This window comes from Dendrobates tinctorius, unplaced genomic scaffold, assembly GCF_039654945.1.
Source record: "Dendrobates tinctorius isolate UK_male_01 unplaced genomic scaffold, ASM3965494v1 ptg000011l, whole genome shotgun sequence".
Lineage (NCBI taxonomy): Eukaryota > Metazoa > Chordata > Amphibia > Anura > Dendrobatidae > Dendrobates > Dendrobates tinctorius.
The window spans coordinates 53,185,306-53,208,824 of NW_027361679.1; the positions used below are offsets into that span (position 1 = coordinate 53,185,306).

Below are 23,519 nucleotides of genomic sequence, written 5' to 3' on the forward strand. Positions count from 1 at the left end.
GGATGCATACAGTACACACAGTATTTACAACTTGGACCATTGCAGTTCACACCGCTCACATACTAGATGCTAACAGTGCACTCACATTAGACTCATACCACACACATCATCATATAGTACAGTATAGCACACACTCAGCTCACATACTGCATAACACATACAGCACCCAATTTATTAAATCTTATTAATGAATTGGGCGCATCTAAAGGTACTGTCACACTTAGCGATGCACCAGCGATATGACGCGGTCAGGATCGCTGGTACATCGCTAAGTGGTCGCTAGTGAGCTGCCACACAGGCAGATCTCACCAGCGACATCGCTGGTGACGGGGGTCACTACTTACCTGTCACACTAGGCGATTCTGCGTCCTCCCGCCCGGCTCCATGCTCGTTGCTCGTCTCTCCACAGGAAGCGCCGCAGGAAGCTGACGACGAGAAGCGGTCCAGGACGTTCTCGCGCGATCAGCGATAACCAACAGGGGAGCCGGTCGTAAGTAAGTATCACACACAGCGATATCACTAGCATTATCGCTATAACGTCACAAGTTATAGCGATATTGCTAGCAATATCGCTTAGTGTGACAGTACCTTTACAACTACCATGCTCCAGGGACTGAAGCAATTTCCGGTATAATTTATATTACTAAAGTGTATTCAATTTTGTTCTTTTTGCCAGGCAGGCTTTGCCACATCCCATCCTAACCTGAGCTACACCCACTTAGGTGGAACTGATCAGTATTGGGGCAAAACTGGCAAAAGTCACAAAATGTTTGTGGAGCTTTGGGTTTGCACAATAAATTTTCAACATTTCCAGTTGTTTGCTGTCAGTATTAAGAATATTGGGTTAAGGACAGTTTCACACATCTGTGTTTCATATTCCGAGTACTGATCATGATATAGAAACTGACTGCATGTCTCCTGATGCAAACTCGACAGCCTCCTATATGCCTATAAGGCTGTAACGCTCACATCAGGAACTGCGGCCAGTCCATGCATTTAAGTGCTAAAGGAGTTGTCCCCTTTCAAAAACACATTTGCCAAAAGGTTCAGTTACCTTTAAAAAAAACTACTACTGAGATCAGTGATGGGCTGCAGTGCTGTTGTGTTACATCACCGCTGCAGCCAAACAACAGAAACCACAGCAACAGTAGAGTCATAAGGCTGGACCCGGTGAGGGTAAGTAGAGCTCAGTTTGATTTTATAAAAGGTAACTGAGCTTATAGGCAAAAGTTTTTTGAAAGGGAACAACCCTTATAACCTTACCATTCAAGTTTATAGCAATATATTAGGCAAATATGCAAAGTGTGCAAGGAAAATATAAGGGCTTGACTTACCACATTAACAAGTTGAGTTATTGCTACTTCAAAGTGCACCATAACAGGATCAGATACATTTTCAACTGGCCTTATAAACTGATTGTAATGCGAGAAGAGCTTATGGAAAAGCCTCTCTTCAATGTTGCTTTGTAAAGAACCTGCAAAAAAGTGGGGATTTGCATATGAAAACAATGGAGCTTTATTCCTGCAGTCCTCCTAGATGCACTGCACTGTCAGCAGACCGTCATTAATAAGGCTTCTTGTCCTATGTGATAGACTGAATGACTTTGTGCATCAACTAGCACTGCTGTCAGGCTCTGGCATATCTAAAAGGATTACTGGGAAATGTTTGAGCAGCTACTTTGTACGTGGTTGAAATCAGAGCCATGTGCAATAATATTATTATTTTGCATAAAATAATTCTATACAAGTTTTGTTACATTCATATTTCATAATTATTCATTACAGACAATACTGATTATCCCCTTCAGTTAATCATGTACTGTTTTCACAGTGTTACCATGCTGCAGCACTTTGTGGTCAGTGCCTTTGGTTCTTTTTTCTATTGCCTAACAGCTGGCAGGATACTGTTTCCATGATGGAGGTTAGCATTAATGTCAACCATATAATCGTGGTAAGTGTGACTATTTCAGATAAGCGCTGTCTACAGTCATCACATTTCACATACGGGTTACTTCCTGGTACATAAAATTAACACCTTCACCCCCCAGCCTGTTTTAACCTTAATGATGACTTCAAATTTTACAAATGTTTGTTCCTGAATAAAGAAGCTCTGTTGTCACACGATTGGAAAGTATCCTGAATAATCCGCTGCCAACAGGTTATGGGCTCAGAGTGACACAGAACCCCAGAATAACACACCAACAGAAGCCCAGAGCAAAAGCATCACAGAGCAAAAAGAGAAGATGTCCACTAGCAGCAATCCTGTCAAGTACCAGTCCTGGAAATTCAAGGTGAAGATGCTGCTCATAAAAGAAGGTATGTGGAAATATACTCAGGAACAAGTTCCTCATCCATTACCAGATGATTGGCTAGAGAAGGATCAGAAAGCACAAAGCACAATCTCCCTCAGTGTAGATGATAATCAGATTGTGCATATACACTATGCAAGTGTTCAAATGCAAAGGAGATGTGGGATGAGTTACAGAAAGTGCATGAAAGATCAAATCTCAGCTGTAAGCTTATCTCATGTAGTTACTTTTAAAGAATATAGCTGCATCATCTCAAAGAAGGGTCACATTCTGCAGAAGGAAAAATTCAAGATGAACTTTGTCAGCTAAAATGCAAAGAAAGAGTGTACAGTGCTAGACAAGATCTACATAAGAATTGTATACATGTATGTGTCTTGGGCACAGAGACCCAGAAGCAGTAAGTGTGGCGCCCCAGAGGCTCAGTCGCCACAGAGGTACTGCACCTTCTCCTAAGGTGTAGTGCCCCACCACCTAGGTAAGTTGGGAACTCCTTTCCACACTCCAACACCTGCATCCCACACACAGGATAGTTCAGCACTGATCACATTGCGGCTCATGCTTAGAGGGTAGCAGAGCACCTCTGGTGATACCTTGCTTCGTAACACGAGATGCGCTGGGAGGTGGGTGGAGTTGAGATCCATATAAAAGAGTGGGAAGGTTTAGAATTGCAGGTCAGTCTGACGGGAGGTCAGGCGAGAGGAGTTCAGTTCTGAAGTTAGTTTTCAGTTCAGTTTGAGTTCAGTTTAGAAAGAGTGCTGCAGCTGCCTCAGTGATCTGAGCCAGCTGGCATGGGGAAGAGAAGGAGAAAGACGTAGAGCTGCAACCTAAGCTTCCATAAGAGAGAGAAGGAACAGCGTGGAACGAAGGAGTAAGAGAACAGAGAGGAGTTGTGGGTTGGAAGAGGAACCCTGCCTATAGGTTCTCAGTGCAAGCCCGGGGCCCGGTCCCCGAGGTTGTATGGACACTTATGGTTCTGCAGCAGACACTGGTGGAGTAGTTGGCTGTAAATGCACTACTCCCATCTAAGACTTGGGACACAACAGCAACACGGATAGAGAGCCGGGATCCAGGAGGTCCCTGATCAGGCTACAGCTGTCTGTCATACAAGTGAGGTTCTAGGAACATCTGACAAGAGGAACTTCAGAGTAACCATGGTACTGGAGTTCTTCACACTAAAAGGTGCAATAGAGGAGTCGTTCAGGAAAGGCACATGTTGGCGGAGTGTTGGAGAGGAGAACCCTGACTTGCCCGGGAGGTTGATTGAGTCTCTACCCCGGAGGACACGGCATGGAGGCAGGCACAAGTGGGTACCACGAACTGTGAGTAAAGCTTTGAAACTGCAAGCCCTGGTGTCCTCCATTCGTTCGTCGCTAGCACCTCCAGCACCGCTACATCTGGGTAACAGCATCTATACCATTCTGCGCCTCTCCTCGTCCATTGCACCTACACTGCCCTGGGACTACAGCTCCACCTGTGGGGAGCTACACCATCTTTGCTGCACCACACCATCAGTCCCAGTGGATCTGCATGCAGCGTTGGCTCAACATCTTACTTGCCAAACACCACGGGTGGCATCACGAACTAACCATATAAACTATACTATTAAAATCACCGCCATTGATATTGGGCACCCAGGGCTACGAACCGGGTCACTGCTGCCGTGACACATCCCCCTGACACCGACCCGGTACCGGGTGCCCCGCTGCCCTGGGTGTGAGGGCGACCCATACGGAAGTTAGCTCAACTTGAAAATGTATTGAATTCAAGCAGTGTAGTCAAATGGTGAAGTGCACTAGCCACCTTAAAGGGAAAATGTCCAGAAAATCCTTTCCTAAAATAAACACCACTAGATCTGCATAGCCACTGGATCTGATACATACAGATGTAAGTGGTCCAATGAGTGTTCAAACTCCTAGTAAGAAGAGATATTTTCTCACATTTATTGATGACTGCTCCAGATATACAGTCGCCTACCTGCTTCAAAGGAAGGATGAAGTTCCACAGAAACTTGAAGAATATCTTGCTGTAGTGTTTAAAAAATTAGGAATAATGCCAAAAGCCTTACGTGCAGATAATGGATCCGAATATACAAGTGGTAAGGTGCAAACCATTTTTGAAAAAGGATAGAATCGTGTTCCAGACTACCATTCCATACAACCCAGAAGAAAATAGCGTTGCAGAAAGAAAGGACTGTACTCTCTGTGAAAGTGGAAGAAGTATGTTGTTTTATGTATTGGGGAGAGTCCTGGCTATAGTGAAACTCAAAAGGGATACAGAATCCTGCACCCAGAGACCAACACAGTAACAATCAGCAGAGATGTAGTGATTGATGAAAACTCTGTATCGCTCAAATTCCATGAAGTTATAGCAGTTATTCAACCTAAGAAACAAGAATCTCAATCATCAAACCCAGACACAGAAAAGGAAAACACTGAAGTGTGGATAAGCTCTGAAGTCACCAAGGAAGACACAGAAGAAGCAAGTCAACCTCCAGTCAGAAGATCAGACAGGCCAAACAAAGGTATCCCAGCTTGACACCTTTCTTATAAGGTCAGAACACTTCCTGAACCAGAGCCACAGTCATGGCAAGAGATGCAAAAACAGCCTGTTCACGAGAAATTCAAAAAGGAAAAGAAAAAAGCGATCAAAGAAAGCCCAATATTTTAGAGAAAAATATAAATTTTATTGACAGAGTAAAAAGAACAGTAACATGGGGGAGACAAAAAGTGCATATGTGCATCAGAAAAATACCCAAAAGGTACAAGCAATGCAGGGCATCAAAATGGTATAATATTTAAAGATCTATCTATATAAGTAAAAAATGCTGCAAGGTACAGATCAACTAAGTAATCATACATATAACAAATATATAATACAGCGTTTACCCGATAGAGCGACCAGCACACCATAAGGGTCATAAAGCCATCTCAGCCAAAATAATCTTACCCGGGTGATAATGACCACGATGCCCCAAAGCCTGCACCCACCCCACAGGTGCAGGCTTTGGGGCATCGTGGTCATTATCATAAAGATATAGATAGATGTTTAAATATTATACCATTTTGAGGCCCTGCGGACAGATATCAATCTGGAGAAGCTCAAGTGCCTTGAAGACCATCCCCCTGCTGCTTCTGACAAAGAGAAAATATACTGGGACCAGGGAAGACTGTACAAAGAGGCTCTCCCCACTGATACTACAGAACTTTGGGACTGTGAAAAGCATCTGGTCGTTCCTTATCTATTTAGGGAACAATTATTGAGAATTGCTCATGGAATTCCTCTGGCTGGACACCTTGGAATACAAAAGACTAAAGTTCGCCTGACATATCATTTTTATTGGCCCAAGATGGGGACTGATATTGTCAATTACTGTTGATCATGTGTAGTTTGTCAGAGAGTTGGAAAGTCTGGGAATATACAGAAAGCCTCAATGACACCACTGCCAGTGATCTATGAGCCTTTCCAACGAGTGGATGTGGATATCATAGGGCCACTTGCATTACCTAGCAGCTCTTGCAAAAAGTTCATCCTCACAGTGGTGGACTATGCTACACGATAAGCTGTGCGCAAATAGTGGAAACTCCCAATTCTAACTCCAACCCTAACCCCAACACACCCCTAGCCCTAACCCTAACCCTAACCCTAGCCCTAGCCCTAACCCTAGCCCTAGCCCTAGCCCTAACCCTAATGGTAAAATAGAAATAAATACATTTTTTTAATTTTATTATTTTTCCCTAACTAAGGGGGTGATAACGGGGGGTTTGATTTACTATTTATGGCGGTATTTATATTTGACAGCTGTCACACGCTAAAAGACGCTTTTTATTGTAAATATAGTTTTTGCATCACCACATATTGAGAGCTATAATTTGTCCATATTTTGACCCACCGAGTCATGTGAGGTCTTATTTTTTGCGGGACGAGTTGACGTTTTTATTGGTACCATTTTCGGGCACGTGACATTTTTTGATTGCTTTTTATTTTGTTTTTTGGGACGCAGAATTTACAAAAACCAGCGTTTCATGAATTTCTTTTGGGCGGTGCGTTTACGCCGTTCCGCGTGCGATAAAATTGATAAAGCGGTTTTCTTCTTCGGGTCAGTACGGTTACAGCGATACCCCATTTATGTCTTTTTTTATGTTTTGGCGCTTTTATGCAATGAAAACAATTTTATATAAAAAATAATTATTTTTGCATCGCTTTATTCTGCAAGCTATAACTTTTTTATTTTTTCACTGATGATGCGTTGTGGTGGCTCGTTTTTTGAGGGACAAGATGATGTTTTCAGTGGTACCATGGATATTTATATGCGTCTTTTTGATCGCGCGTTATTGCACTTTTTGTTAGGCGGTATGATAATAAATCATTATTTTTTGCTTCGTTTTTTATTTTTATTTTTTAAGGGGTTCGCTTAAGGGGTTAACTAATGGGACAGTTTTATAGGGCGGGTCGTTACGGACACGGTGATACCAAATATGTGTACTTTTATTGTTTTTTTTTTTTATTTCCAAAAAATGAATTTATTGGGGAATATTTTTTTTTTTCTTGAATTTATATAGCGATTTTTTTAAAATTATTTTTACACTTTTTTTTTTTTTGTAACTTTATTACAATGTCCCAGAGGGGACATAACTGTCCTGTGACAGATCGCTGATCTGTCACATCACAGATCGCTGTGACAGATCAGCAATCTGTCACAGGCAGTGTGCAGGTTTCCTCCTTGCCTGCGCTTTGCAGGCACTGAGGAAGCCAGCTTCCTGCAGGCCCCCGGAGGTCCCCGCCGCCATATTGGATCCGGGGATCTGCAGGAAAGGAGACCCCCGTAGCAGCGCTGCACATTGCGCTGCTGTGGGGGGCTCAGGGAAGCACGGAGGGAGCCCCCTCCCTGCCGATGCTTCCCTTTAACCCCCGGTACACCGCGATCGTGTTTGATCGCGGTGTACAAGGGGTTAACGTGTCGGGGGAGGTCCGTGACCGCCCCTGACACATTGTGCTGGGTGTCAGCTATGATAATTAGCTGACACCCGGCCGTGATCAGCGGCGCTCACCACGTGGGCGCCGCTTATCGCTATGACGTAATATTTCGTCCATGGTAATTAGGGCCCAGGGCACATGGACGGAATATTACGTCCAATGAAGGAAAAGGGTTAAAAAAAGCCATTAGGTCTTCATCCTGCATCATCAAGCTAATACAGACATATATAGAGAGAACTGCAAGAAGATGAAAGTCTAGAAATGTAGAAATAATAACAGCAGAGTTAGTAGCAGACTAAAAATTAGATCTTTGAGTGTAGTGTGGGCTCTTCGGATGCTTCCGGATTATCAACGATCAAAGGGGCGGCAAATTTTTTGACCGCCCCGGGTGCCACAAACAGTTGCTACGCCACTGGGCTTATGCCACCATTGAAAAGGAATGTTTAGCAATTGTGTGGGCCCTGCGGAAACTGCAACCATACCTCTATGGGCTCAACTTCACCGTGATAACAGATCATAACCCATTGAGGTGGCTTAACAGAGTTGTTGGGGACCACAGGAAATTGCTTACACTGTGTGCAGAATTATTAGGCAAATGAGTATTTTGATCATATCATCCTTTTCATACATGTTGTCCTACTCCAAGCTGTATAGGCTTGAAAGCCAACTGCCTATTATGTAAATCAGGTGATTTGCATCTCTCTAATGAGGAGGTGTGTGGTCTAATGACATCAAAACCCTATATAAGGTGTGCTTAACTATTAGGCAACTTCCTTTCCTTTGGCAAAATTGGTCAGAAGAGAGATTTGACGGACTCTGAAAAGTCAAAAATTGTGAGATGTCTTGCAGAGGGATGCAGCAGTCTTGAAATTGCCAAACTTTTGAAGCATGATCACCGAACAATCAAGCGTTTCACGGAAAATATCCAACAGGGTCGCAAGAAGCGTGTTGATTAAAAAAAGGCGCAAAATAACTGCCCATGAATTGAGGAAAATCAAGCGTAAAGCTGCCAAGATGCCATTTGCCACCAGTTTTGCCATATTTCAGAGCTGCAACGTTACTGGAGCATCAAAAAGCTTAAGGTGTGCCATACTCAGGGACATGGCCAAGGTAAGGAAGGCTGAAAAACGACCACCTTTCAACAAGAAATATAAGATAAAGCATCAAGACTGGGCCAAGAAATATCTTAAGACTGATTTTTCTAAGGTTTTATGGACTGATGAAATGAGAGCGACTCTTGATTGGCTAGATGGACGGGCCCGAGGCTGGATCAGTAAAGGGCAGAGAGCTTCACTCTGACTCAGACGCCAGCAAGGTGGAGGTGGGGTACTGGTATGGGCTGGTATCATCAAAAATGAACTTGTGGGACCTTTTCGGGTTGAGGATGGAGTGAAGCTCAACTCCCAGACCTACTGCCAGTTTCTGGAAGACACCTTCTTCAAGCAGTGGTACAAGAAAAAGTCGTTATCGTTCAAGAAAAATATGATTTTCATGCAGGACAATGCTCCATCACATGCATCCAAATACTCCACAACGTGGCTGCCCAGTAAACGTCTAAAAGAAAGGGGCTTTTATGCACATTTAATCTAAGTACATGTATCAAAGTACTGGCAGTTATAACATGGATGAATGTGACATGCATCTCTATTCTCTTCATACAGGTAATCAGCTTTTCCAATCTCTGCTCTGAATCCACTCCTGTGTTTTTCCATTCAATGTCAGCAAGCAGTTAATCCTGAATGCTATCTATGTGTTTTCAACTATGCAAGCTTGTTTCTGGTAATCAGCTTTTCCAATCTCTGCTCTGAATCCACTCCTGTGTTTTTCCATTCAATGTCAGCAAGCAGTTAACCCTTTCGCGCCTGAGCCTGTTTTTGCCTTCGTGACCAGGCCAATTTTTTCAATTCTGACCAGTGTCACTTTGAGGCCATAACTCTAGAACTCTTCAACGGATCCTGCTGATTCTGACATTGTTTTCTCATGACATATTGTACTTCAGGATAGTGGTAAAATTTCTTAGATATGAACTGCGCTTATATGTTAAAAAAATCGAAATTTGGCAAAAATTTTGAAAATTTTGCAATTTTCAAACTTTTAATTTTTATGCCCTTAAATCAGAGAGTGATATTGCACAAAATAGTTAATAAATAACATTTCCCACATGTCTACTTTACATCTGCACAATTTTGGAAACATAATTTTTTTTTTTAGGAAGTTATAAGGGTTAAAAGTTGACCAGCGATTTCTCATTTTTACAACAAAATTTACAACACCATTTTTTTTAGGGACCACCTCACATTTGAAGTGAGTTTGGGGGGTCAATATGACAGAAAATACCCAAAAGTGACACCATTCTAAAAACTGCACCTCTCAATGTACTCAAAACCACATTCAAGAAGTATATTAACCCTTCAGGTGTTTCACATGAATGAATGGAATGTGGAAGGAAAAAATAAACATTTAACTTTTTTTCACAAACATTTTACTTCAGAACCATTTTTTTTATTTTCACAAGTGTAAAAACAGAAAATGAACCACAAAATTTTTTGTGCAATTTCTCCCAAATACGCCGATACCCCGTATGTGGGGCTAAACCACTGTTTGAGCACACGGCAGAGCTCAGAAAGGAAGGAGTGCCGTTTGACTTTTTCAATGCAGAATTGGCTGGAATTGAGATAGGACGCCATGTCGCATTTGGAGAGCCCCTAATGTGCCTAAACAGTGGAAACCCCCACAAGTGACCCCATTTTGGAAACTAGACCCCTTAAAGAACTTATCTAGATGTGTCGTGAGCACTTTGAACCCCCAAGTGCTTCACAGAAGTTTATAACGTAGAGCCATGAAAATAAAAAATCATTTTTGTACCACAAACATGATCTTTTAGCCCCCAATTTTTTATTTTCACAAGGGTAACAGGAGAAATTGGACCCCAAAAGTCGTTTTGTCCAATTTGTCCTGAGTACACTGGTACCCCATATGTGGAAGAAAACTACTGTTTGGGCACACGGTGGGGATCAGAAGGGAAGTAGTGACGTTTTGGAATGCAGACTTTGATGGAATGGTCTGCGGGTGTCATGTCGCGTTTGCAGAGCCCCTGATGTGCCTAAACAGTGGAAATCCTCCACAATTGACCCCTTTTTGGAAATTAGACCCCCCAAGGAACTTATCTAGATGTGTGGTGAGCACTTTGAACCCCCAAGTGTTTCACTAAAGTTTATAATGTAGAGCCGTGAAAATAAAAAAATCATTTTTTTTCCACAAAAATGATCTTTTAGCTCCCAATTTTTTTTTTCACAACGGTAATAGGAGAAATTGGACCCTAAGAGTTGTTGTCCAATTTGTCCTGAGTACGCTGGTACCCCACATGTGGGGGGGACCACTGTTTGGGCACACGGTGGGGCTCGGAAGGGAAGTAATGACGTTCTGGAATGCAGACTTTGATGGAATGGTCTGCGGGCGTCATATTGCATTTACAGAGCCCCTGATGTACCTAAACAGTGGAAACCCCCAATTCGAATTCCAACCCTAACCCCAACACACCCCTAACTCTAGCCCTAACCCTAGCCCTAACCCTAGCCCTAACCCTAACCCTAGCCCTAACCCTAGCCCTAACCCTAGCCCTAACCCTAGACCTAACCCTAGACCTAACCCTAGACCTAACCCTAGACCAAGCCTCTAGCTTGCCTACCTGCTTTTTTTTTCTTTACTTTTTTTTTATTTTTGTGTTTTTTATTTTTTGTATTTTTGACTCATAGTAACGCCACTTCTCCTCTGATCTCACACTGGCAGATGATCAGAGGAGAAGCAGCGTTACTATGTGACAAGATCGCTGCCCGGCACATAGTAACGCCACTTCTCCTCTGATCTCACACTGACAGATGAGCAGAGGTGAAGCAGCGTTACTGTGTGACAAGATCGCTGCCTGACACAGCTGTGCCAGGCAGCGATCAGCTGTGCCAGGCAGCGATCTAGTCACACTGTAACGCTGCTTCACCTCTGCTCATCTGTCAGCATGAGCTCAGAGGAGAAGTCGCGTTATAATGAGGGAGATCGCCGGGAAACAAGCAGCTTTCCCAGCGAGCTTTCTCATTGGCTGCTGTGACGCGACGTCATCAGGACCTGAACCAATCAGGTCTCGATGACGTCGGGGGTCCCAGCATGCATTGTGCACCGGGATCCCCGCGTTATAAGGTATGAGGGGGTCCCGGGGGGCACAAAACCGCCGACAGTAGATAAACGTCGCGCTGCACAAAGCCCTGCAAGCGCCAACGTTTATCTACTGTGGGCGGTCGCGAAGAGGTTAATCCTGAATGCTATCTATGTGTTTTCAACTATGCAAGCTTATTTCTGGTAATCAGCTTTTCCAATCTCTGCTCTGAATCCACTCCTGTGTTTTTCCATTCAATGTCAGCAAGCAGTTAATCCTGAATGATATCTATGTGTTTTCAACTATGCAAGCTTATTTCTGGTAATCGGCTTTTCCAATCTCTGCTCTGAATCCACTCCTGTGTTTTTCCATTCAATGTCAGCAAGCAGTTAATCCTGAATGATATCTATGTGTTTTCAACTATGCAAGCTTATTTCTGGTAATCAGCTTTTCCAATCTCTGCTCTGAATCCACTCCTGTGTTTTTCCATTCAATGTCAGCAAGCAGTTAATCCTGAATGCTATCTATGTGTTTTCAACTATGCAAGCTTATTTCTGGTATATAGTTTTTTCAACTTACTCTGCTTGTCCCCTTATGTTGTGAGGTCAAGAAACTTTTCAAAGTGCTTTATGATCCATGTAGTGCTGGGCATGTGTTTATTTGACCACAACAGTTTATTGGGTCCTGGTGTCTCAATTTAGTGTGATTGATTAACGAGAAGGGAGAGAGCAAAAAAAAAAAAAAAATCTTAGCCTTAACCTCCTATATATTCAGACATAGCTTGGGGAGGGCAATTATGCAGGGGGCATTTATGCACATGTAATCTAAGTACATGTATCAAAGTACTGGTAGTTATAACATGGCAGTTAGACAGGGCAGGAGACAGGTAAGACATTTATATACATCTTCTCCCTGTACATTTGGATTACAACAAATATATACCATATGCATTTGTGTAATTTATATCCTGGCCGCTGCATTCACACACATCCACCGCCCTGCCATTAACTCTCTACACTCCATCCATATCAGCCCCTCGCTCCTTTCCTCTCCTATGTATAGCACTCACGCTCTTTTCACATTGCTACACAGCACAGATCCAGTCAGTCCCACCATTCAACATCAGAGACGCTCTCACAAATCACTTAACCATCTGCTCACTCTTTCTATCCTCCTTCTCCTAGTCGCAGGAGACATTGCTCCCAACCGTGGCCCCCCATGTTATAGAAAGTCAAACCCCCCATCTGCTACACTCAGAAACCCCTCTAATCTTATCAATATTCCCTGCCTGCCATCTGTCTCTCTTAATTGTGTACTTTGGAATTCTCGCTCAGTGTGTAACAAACTCTCCTTCATTCATGACTTTTTCCTCTCTAATTCTCTTAACCTCCTGGCTCTTACTGAAACCTGGATCCAGCAGTCAGACACTACTGCCGCTGCTGCTCTTTCATACGGGGACTACACTTCTCTCATACCCCAAGATCAGACAATAGAGCAGGTGGAGGCGTTGGTCTGCTCCTATCACCAAAATGTACATTTCAAGTTATCCCTCAACTACCCTCACTAGTCTTCCCTTCTTTTGAGGTCCATGCCGTCAGGCTCTACACCCCCTTCTCCATGCGAGTGGCGGTGGTGTATCGTCCTCCCGGCCCCTCCCATCAGTTCCTGGATCATTTTGCCACTTGGCTTCCACATTTTCTCTCCTGTGACATCCCTACCCTCATCATGGGTGATTTCAACATCCCCATTGCTCTTCCCCTCTCACCATCTGCTACTCACCTTTTATCTCTAACCTCCTCATTTGGCCTTTCGCAGCTTACTAATTCTCCAACGCATGAAGACGGAAATTCCCTTGATTTGGTCTTCTCTCGGCTTTGTGCAGTGGATGATTTTGCAAACTCCCCTCTCCCGCTCTCTGACCACAACCTTCTTTCATTCTCTATCAAGAACTGCCAGGCTGCTCAGGTCACCCCCACTGTCCAGACTTATAGAAACATACAGGCCATTAACACCCAGAAACTTATGAAGAACTTGCAGTCTTCATTGGCCCCTATCTCCTCCCTCTCATGTCCTGATTCTGCATTGAAGCATTACAATGAAACACTTCAAAGTGCCCTGGATGAATTTGCACCCCCTATAAATAGAACACCACAACGCAGACGGTGACAACCCTGGCACACGGTGCAAACACGTTTCCTGCAGCGGTGCTTCAGGTGCGCCGAACATCTGTGGAGAAAATCCAATCTAAACGAAGATTTCATCCATTTTAAGTTTATGCTTCGAACATACAACACTGCCCTTCACCTCTCCAAACAAGCCTATTTCAACACCCTCATCACGTCACTGTCCAATAACCCGAAACGTCTCTTTGACACTTTTCATTCTCTACTCAACCCAAGAGTACAGGCCCCAACCACGGAGCTCCGAGCTGACGATCTGGCCAATTACTTCAAAGAAAAAATTGACCAGATCCGACAGGAAATTATCTCTCAATCACCTCATACCATGCACTGTCCTCCCTCCCCCACTGCATCTAGCTCACTCTCTGATTTTGAACCAGTCACAGAAGAAGAAGTAAGCAGGCTCCTTGCATCTTCTCGCCCAACCACTTGCACCAGTGACCCATTTCCGTCACATCTGCACCAGTCCCTTTCCCCTGCTGTCACCCCTCACCTAACTAAAATATTTAACCTCTCTGTCTCTTCTGGTATTTTTCCCTCCTCATTTAAGCATGCTATCATACATCCACTACTTAAAAAACCATCCCTCGAACAAAACTGTGCCGCTAACTATAGACCTGTCTCTAATCTTCCCTTCATCTCTAAACTCCTGGAACGCCTGGTCCACTCCCGTCTGATCCGCTATCTCTCTGATAACTCTCTTCTCGACCCTCTCCAATCTGGTTTCCGCTCTTTACACTCTACTGAAACTGCCCTCACTAAAGTCTCTAATGATCTACTAACAGTTAAATCAAATGGTCATTACTCCATGCTAATTCTCTTGGATATCTCATTCGACACTGTGGATCATCAACTCCTCCTCACTATGCTCCGTTCCATTGGCCTCAAGGACACCGTTCTCTCATGGTTCTCCTCCTATCTCTCCGACCGCTCCTTTACTGTATCTTTTGCCGGTTCCTCCTCCTCTCACCTTCCCCTTACTGTTGGGGTTCCTCAAGGATCAGTTCTAGGCCCCCTCCTCTTCTCCTTGTACACTGCCCCTATTGGTCAAACAATCAGTAGATTTGGTTTCCAGTACCATCTCTATGCTGATGACACCCAATTATACGCTTCTTCTCCTGACATCACGCCAGCCTTTCTAGAAAACACCGGCGATTGTCTAAACGCTGTGTCTAATATCATGTCCTCACTATATCTGAAACTGAACCTGTCAAAGACTGAACTCCTGGTGTTTCCTCCCTCTTCTAATGTACCTATACCCGACATTGCCATTTCTGTGTGTGGTTCCACTATTACTCCCCAGCAACAGGCCCGCTGTCTTGGGGTCATACTTGATTCCGAGCTTTCCTTTGCCCCCCACATTCGATCACTGGCTCGCTCTTGTCATCTGCACCTCAAAAACATTTCTAGAATCTGACCTTTTCTTACTTTTGACTCTGCAAAAACTCTTACTGTTTCTCTTATTCACTCTCGTCTCGACTATTGTAATTCTCTTCTAATCGGTCTCCCTCTTACCAAACTCTCCCCTCTCCAATCTGTCTTGAATGCTGCAGCCAGGATCATATTCCTCACCAATCGTTACACCGATGCCTCTACCTTGTGCCAGTCATTACACTGGCTACCCATCCACTCCAGAATCCAGTACAAACTTATTGCCCTCACCCTCAAAGCCCTCCATAGCTCAGCACCACCTTACATCTCCTCCCTTGTTTCAGTATACCACCCTACCCGCACCCTCCGTTCTGCTGATGACCTGAGGTTAGCATCCTCAATAGTCAGAACCTCCCACTCCCGTCTCCAAGACTTTACACGTGCTGCGCCAATTCTTTGGAATGCACTTCCCAGGTCAATACGATTAGTCCCCAATCCCCACAATTTTAAGCGTGCCCTGAAAACGCATTTATTCAGACTGGCCTATCGCCTCAACACATTAACCTAATCTATCCCTGTGTGGCACAGCCAAAAGTTTTACCATAACCAGGTTCCCCGCATCATGTTCCCACATGCTTTATGCATCCATCAGCCCACTGTGTCTGTACTGTTACACACTTAACATTATGGCTGGTCCAAACAATCAGGGCAACTGTTACCACCCACCTTTCGTGTCTCCCTTTTTCCCCCATAGACTGTAAGCTTGCGAGCAGGGCCCTCATTCCTCTTGGTATTTTGTTATAATCTACTGTATGTGATTATTGTTATGCTGTAATGTCTATTGTCTGTACAAACCCCCTCTGAAATGTAAAGTGCTGCGGAATATGTCAGCGCTATAGAAATAAAATTTATTATTATTAAAAGAAAAATTAATGACATGGCCCCCTTGTTCACCTGATCTGAACCCCATAGAGAACCTGTGGTCCCTCATAAAATGTGAGATCTACAGGGAGGGAAAACAGTACACCTCTCTGAACAGTGTCTGGGAGGCTGTGGTGGCTGCGGCACGCAATGTTGATTGTAAATAGATCAAGCAACTGACAATCTATGGATAGAAGGCTTTTGAGTGCCATCGTAAAGAAAGGTGGCTATATTGGTCACTGATTTTTTTGTTTTGTTTTTGAATGTTAGAAATGTTTATTTCTACATTTTGTGTTGTTATATTGATTTACCTGGTGAAAATCAACAAGTGAGATGGGTATATATTTGTTTTTTCTAAAGTTGCCTAATAATTATGCACAGTAATAGTTACCTGCACAAACAGATACAGTTAGGTCCATATATATTTGGACAGAGACAACATTTTGGTTCTAGACATTACCACAATGAATTTTAAACAAAACAATTCAGATGCAGTTGAAGTTCAGACTTTCAGCTTTCATTTGAGGGTATCCACATTAAAGTTGGATGAAGGGTTTAGGAGTTTCAGCTCCTTAACATGTGCCACCCTGTTTTTAAAGGGACCAAAAGTAATTGGACAGATTAAATAATTGTAAATAAAATGTTCATTTCTAGTACTTGGTTGAAAACCCTTTGTTGGCAATGACTGCCTGAAGTCTTGAACTCATGGACATCACCAGACGCTGTGTTTCCTCCTTTTTGATGCTCTGCCAGGCCTTCACTGTGGTAGTTTTCAGTTGTTGTTTGTTTGTGGGCCTTTCTGTCTGAAGTTCAGTCTTTAACAAGTCAAATGCATGCTCAATTGGGTTGAGATCAGGTGACTGACTTGGCCATTCAAGAAAATTCCACTTCTTTGCTTTAATAAACTCCTGGGTTGCTTTGGCTTTATGTTTTGGGTCATTGTCCATCTGTAGTATGAAACGACGACCAATCAGTTTGGCTGCATTTGGCTGGATCTGAGCACACAGTATGGCTCTGAATACCTCAGAATTCATTCGGCTGCTTCTGTCCTGTGTCACATCATCAATAAACACTAGTGACGCAGTACCACTGGCAGCCATGCATACCCAAGCCATCACACTGCCTCCGCCGTGTTTTACAGATGATGTGGTATACTTTGGATCATGAGCTGTACCACGCCTTCGCCATACTTTTCTCTTTCCATCATTCTGGTAGAGGTTGATCTTGGCTTCATCTGTCCAAAGAATGTTCTTCCAGAACTGTGCTGGCTTTTTTTAGATGTTTTTTAGCAAAGTCCAGTCTAGCCTTTTTTTCTTGATGCTTATGAGTGGCTTGCACTGTGCAGTGAACCCTCTGTATTTCCTTTCATGCAGTCTTCTCTTTATGGTACATTTGGATATTGATACGCCTACCTCCTGAAGAGTGTTGTTCACGTGGTTGGCTGTTGTGAAGGGGTTTCTCTTCACCATGGAGACTATTCTGCGATCATCCACCACTGTTGTCTTCCATGGGCTCCCAGGTCTTTTTGCATTGATGAGTTCACCAGTGCTTTCTTTCTCAGGATGGACCAAACTGTAGATTTTGCCACTCCTAATGATGTAGCAATTTCTCGGATGGGTTTTTTCTGTTTTTGCAGCTTAAGGATGGATTATTTCACCTGCATGGAGAGCTCCTTTGACTGCATGTTTCCTTCACAGCAAAACCTTCCAAATGCAAGCACCACACCTCAAATCAACTCCAGGCCTTTTATCTGCTTAATTGAGAATGACATAACGAAGGGATTACCCACACCTGTCCATGAAATAGCCTTGGAGTCAATTGTCCAATTACGTTTGGTCCCTTTAAAAACAGGGTGGCACATGTTAAGGAGCTGAAACTCCTAAACCCTTCATCCAATTTTAATGTGGATACCCTCAAATGAAAGATGAAAGTCTGAACTTCAACTGCATCTGAATTTTTTTGTTTAAAATTCATTGTGGTAATGTCTAGAACCAAAATTAGAAAAATGTTGTCTCTGTCCAAATATATATGGACCTAACTGTATCCTCCTAAGATAGCCAAATCTAGAAGAAAACACTCCAATTTCCAAAAATATTAAGATTTGATATCTATGAGTCTTTTGGGTTGATTGAGAACATAGTTGTTATTCAGTAATAAAAAGAATCCTCTCAAATACAACTTGCCTAATAATTCTGCACACGGTGTAGATGCCGCGTGATATTAGAGCAATATGATTTTGCAACTCAACATAAGAAAGGAATCGATCACAGCAATGCTGATGGCTTATCTCGCCAAGGTGGGGAGGAACCAGATTCGCGCTTGGGAGCTGACCTTTAAGTCAACCCCCATGCATGTTCATAAGGAGGGAGGTGTAGTGAAATATGTATTTGTATGGATGTATGACCAGCAGTAACTTAGCATCTGTTCTAGGCTGCAGCCCTTCACAAAGGCCATGACCTATGTTATCCTGAGAAAAAGACAATTTTCATGGTCTCAACCCCAGGGGTCTTTCCTGAGAACACACAAAGTGGAAACATTTCACACCTTCTGGTGCCTCTGCAGTGAGATGCCAAATTTCAGGCTGACACTATCTATTTACTATTAGAAAAAAAGTTATACATGCAGCTCTCAAAAGAAAAATAATGTATTCATTGGTAGAGTCGCTGTAAACAGGAGCGGTCTGTTGGATGCAGTGAATAGCCGGAGACAGAGAAGGGGTTAACAAGGGTTTACTGAACAGGCAATTAACAAGTAATACTCCTCGCAGGGAGGCAAGACTAGTGAAGGAGCAGCGGAAATTACATACAAACACAATGCTCGGAAATAAGATATATGAAAACATGGTAAATTATCACTTGCAGTTCTTGCAGGGAAAGGGCTGGAAAATCTCCCGACGGCATCGCAAATTGTGGAAAAAGGCGCAAAATAACTGCCCATGAATTGAGGAAAATCAAGCGTGAAGCTGCCAAGATGCCATTTGCCACCAGTTTTGCCATATTTCAGAGCTGCAACGCTACTGGAGTATCAAAAAGCTTAAGGTGTGCCATACTCAGGGACATGGTCAAGGTAAGGAAGGCTGAAAAACGACCACCTTTCAACAAGAAACATAAGATAAAGCGTCAAGACTGGGCCAAGAAATATCTTAAGACTGATTTTTCTAAGGTTTTTTGGACTGATGAAATGAGAGCGACTCTTGATTGGCTAGATGGATGGGCCCGAGGCTGGATCAGTAAAGGGCAGAGAGCTTCACTCTGACTCAGACGCCAGCAAGGTGGAGGTGGGGTACTGGTATGGGCTGGTATCATCAAAAATGAACTTGTGGGACTTTTTCGGGTTGAGGATGGAGTGAAGCTCAACTCCCAGACCTACTGCCAGTTTCTGTAAGACACCTTCTTCAAGCAGTGGTACAAGAAAAAGTCGGTATCATTCAAGAAAAACATGATTTTCATGCAGGACAATGCTCCATCACATGCATCCAAATACTCCACAGCGTGGCTGCCCAGTAAAGGTCTAAAAGAAAAAATAATGACATGGCCCCCTGTTATGAATGAGTCACCGAAGGAGGAAAAAACAAAAATACAAGCTAAGTCCAGAAAATCGGAGAGGTTGGTAGCTATCGGATTGCAGACCCCTGATCCTATCCACAACAACTAACAGTAGCCGTGGGGGGTTCCTACGATGCCCTAGACCCCTAGATCACAGCCGGAGAACTAAATAGGCCTAAAGAAAGAAAGGGGAAATCTAAATTGCCCCAGAGCAGACCCCAAAGCAATAGGCAGCCCCCCAACATATAATGACGGTGAAGCAAGATGAAAACACTAACACAGATAGAAAGATAGGTTGAGCAAACGATGGGGCCCAAGCTAAATAAAAAGGACAGGATAGAAAAGCTGCTGTCTGCAATCCGCAAAAAACCCTACCAAAAAATGTCCCAACCGTCTGATAGGAAAAACAGGCCCTGAAGTCGCTAGGACTTCAAAATGACTATATCAGCACTCAGGTAAATTCTGAAGACAGAGCAAAGAGACAAACTGATCAGAGACAAAAATGGAACTCAGCACACCCCCGACTGGGGATGGCTGAACTCCAAAAAGCATGGTAAACAAAACAAAACTAATAAGTTCAATAGCAGAGCAAAAACTTATCTTTGGGAATCAGGAATCAGACTGGTCTCCAAGAATCCAGCAGAGAAATCACCAGCGACTCAGAAGGGCGTCGGCTGCCTTATATCCAGTCAGCAGTTCCTGTTACCCAGTCATCATCTACCAGATCAGGTGTTTGGTAATCAGCCTCACTACCTTCCTTCACCAGAAGAGGGAGTTCATCAGACATCGACAGTGAAGGGGAAAATGATCTCACAACAGTACCTCCCCCTTGAGGAGGGGTCACCGAACCCTCATCCACGCCACCAGGGCGATCAGGATGGGCCCAATGAAAGGCACGAACCAATCTTTCGGCATGAATATCGGATGCAGGGACCCAAGAATTATCCTCCTGGCCATAACCCTTCCATTTAACTAAATACTGGAGTCTCCGTCTAGCCAGGCGAGAATCCAGTATCTTCTCAACCACATATTCCACATTACCTTCAACCAATACCGGGTCAGGAGGTGCCACCACAGGAACTACTGGCTCAACAAACCTCCTTAACAGAGACTTATGAAACACGTTATGGATCTTAAATGCAACAGGAAGAGCCAATCGAAAAGAGACTGGATTAAGAATCTCCAAAATCTTGTAAGGTCCAATAAATCTAGGTTTAAACTTTGGAGAAGCCACCTTCATAGCGATATTCTTTGATGACAGCCAAACCATATCTCCCACCTTAAACTGGGGACCAATGGTCCTATGCCGGTTGGAAAACCGCTGGGCCTTTTCCTGGGAGAGAGACAACTTATCCACCACTTGGTCCCAGATCTGGTGCATTCTCTCCACCACAGTGTCAACACCTGGGCAGGCAGAAGGCTCCACCTGCCCTGAAGAGAATCGAGGATGAAACCCAAAGTTACAAAAAAAAGTGACATCAAAGTGGCAGAACTAGCTCTATTATTTAAAGCAAATTCGGCCAATGGCAAAAATGAAACCCAATCATCCTGATCAGCAGAAATAAAACATCTCAAATACGACTCCAAAGTCGGGTTTGTTCTCTCCGTCTGCCCATTGGTCTGAGGGTGAAAAGCAGAGGAGAAGGACAACTGAATTCCCAGCTGGGAACAGAAAGTCCTCCAAAATTTAGACACAAACTGAACTCCTCTGTCAGATACAATGTTCTCAGGAATCCCGTGCAAGCGAACCACCTGTTGCAAAAACAAGGGCACCAACTCTGAGGAAGATGGCAACTTAGGGAGTGGTACAAGATGGACCATCTTAGAGAATCTATCACAAATCACCCAAATAACATTCATTCTCTGAGAGACAGGCATATCAGAGATAAAATCCATTGAAATATGGGTCCATGGCCTCCTGGGCACCGGCAAAGGCATCAACAACCCACTAGAGCGAGAACAAGGTTTAGACCGAGAGCAAGTCCCACAGGACTGCACAAAATTCCTGACATCACGAGACAAGACGGGCCACCAAAAAGACCGACTCACCAAAACTCTAGTACCAAAAATACCTGGATGACCAGCCAATGCAGAGCAATGAACTTCAGACATCACTCTCTTCCTCCACTGGTCAGGAACATACAATTTTCCAATGGGACAACGCTCAGGTTTGTCCTCCTGAAACTCATCCAGAGCACGTCTCAAATCGGGCGAGATGGCAGAAAGAACTACCCCCTCACCTAAGATGGTAGCAGGCTTGGTCACAACAGGAGAATCAGCAAAGAAACTCCTAGAGAGGGCGTCTGCCGTGACATTCTTAGTGCCCGGAAGAAAAGAGACCACAAAATCAAAACGTGTGAAAAACAAGGCCCATCTAGCCTGTCTAGGATTCAAGCGTTTGTCCGACTCCAGGTAAATCAAATTCTTGTGGTCAGTAAAGACCAAGACTTGATGTTTAGCTCCCTCCAACCAATGTCTCCACTCCTCAAATGCCCATTTCATGGCTAACAGTTCCCGATTCCCCACATCATAGTTACGTTCGGATGGGGAGAACTTTCGGGAAAAGAAAGCACAGGGATTCATTTTAGATGTTACAGGATCTTTTTGGGACAAAACAGCTCCTGCACCAATCTCAGAAGCGTCCACCTCTACCTGAAACGGGAGTGAGACATCAGGTTGCCGCAAAACCGGAGCAGAAGTGAACCTTCGCTTCAGATCCTGAAAGGAAGAAACAGCCTCCGGAGACCAATTCAGCACATCAGCACCCTTCTTAGTCAAATCAGTCAATGGTTTGGCAATACCAGAAAAATTAGCTATAAATTTACGATAAAAATTAGCAAAACCCAAAAACTTCTGGAGGGCCTTCAAAGAAGTGGGCTGAACCCAATCATAAATGGCCTGTATCTTGACCGGGTCCATTTCAATAGTTGACGGAGACAAAATAAATCCCAAAAATGAAATCCTCTGTACCCCAAAAAGGCATTTTGATCCCTTGACATACAGGGAATTCTCCCTCAAAATCCGGAACACAGTCCGAACATGTTCCACATAATAGTCCCAATCCTTGGAAAAGATCAAAATATCATCCAGATAGACGATCAAAACTTTATCCACCAAGTCTCGGAAAATATCATTCATGAAGCACTGGAAGACAGAAGGGGCATTAGTGAGCCCAAAAGGCATCACCAGGTACTCAAAATGTGCCTCCGGAGTATTAAACGCCGTCTTCCATTCCTCCCCATGCTTAATGCGAATAAGATTATACGCCCCCCTGAGGTCAAGCTTTGTAAACCAGCAAGCACCTTTAACTCTGGAGAATAGATCAGAAATCAGGGGTAACGGATACTGATATTTAGCAGTAATTTTGTTGAGGGAACGATAGTCAATACAAGGCCTTAATGACCCATCTTTCTTAGCCACGAAAAAAAACCCAGCACCTAAGGGTGAAGAGGATGGTCTAATATGACCCTTCTCCAACGACTCCTTAATATAGGATTGCATAGCCTCGTGCTCGGGTACAGATAAATTGAAAAGTCGACCCTTGGGAAATTTACACCCAGGGCTCAACTCAATTGCACAGTCATAACTCCTATGAGGAGGCAAAGACGCACTCATTCTCACTAAATACATCATAAAAATCAGCCAAATAGTCAGGAACATCATGCGACTGGGGAGAGGTGGAGAAAACAGGAGCATCACTAAGGGCACTGCGACAACCCCAACTCACCACAGACACAGATTTCCAATCCAAAACTGGATTATGGATTTGCAACCAGGGAAACCCCAGAACAATGGTATCATGCAAATTATGCAACACCAAAAATCTGCAATTCTCTTGATGGTCTGGGGCCACCCGCATTGCCACCTGGGTCCAAAACTGAGGTTTATTCTTCGCCAAAGGAGTAGCATCAATACCCCTCAAAGGGATAGGCGTCCGCAGAGGTGTCATAGGAAATCTACAACGTTTAGCAAAATCCAAGCCCATCAGGTTCAGAGCTGCTCCCGAATCCACAAAAGCCTTAGCGGAAAATGTGGACAGGGAGCAGATCAGAGTAATTGCCAGAAGAAACTTA

The 23,519-nt window shown here is 43.8% G+C and overlaps 1 protein-coding gene across 1 annotated transcript in view; it reads right to left on the bottom strand.

The window, feature by feature from the left end:
* CHRNA6 (cholinergic receptor nicotinic alpha 6 subunit) overlaps nucleotides 1–23,519 on the bottom strand; it is a 68,812-nt gene that overhangs the window by 39,416 nt on the left and 5,877 nt on the right. Inside the window, exons 2-3 of the mRNA XM_073588790.1 lie at nucleotides 9,650–9,691; nucleotides 1,335–1,474 (exon numbers count right to left, since the gene is read on the bottom strand). Of these exons, the coding sequence (XP_073444891.1) occupies nucleotides 1,335–1,474; nucleotides 9,650–9,691 (182 nt within the window). The remainder of the gene's footprint in view (nucleotides 1–1,334; nucleotides 1,475–9,649; nucleotides 9,692–23,519) is intronic.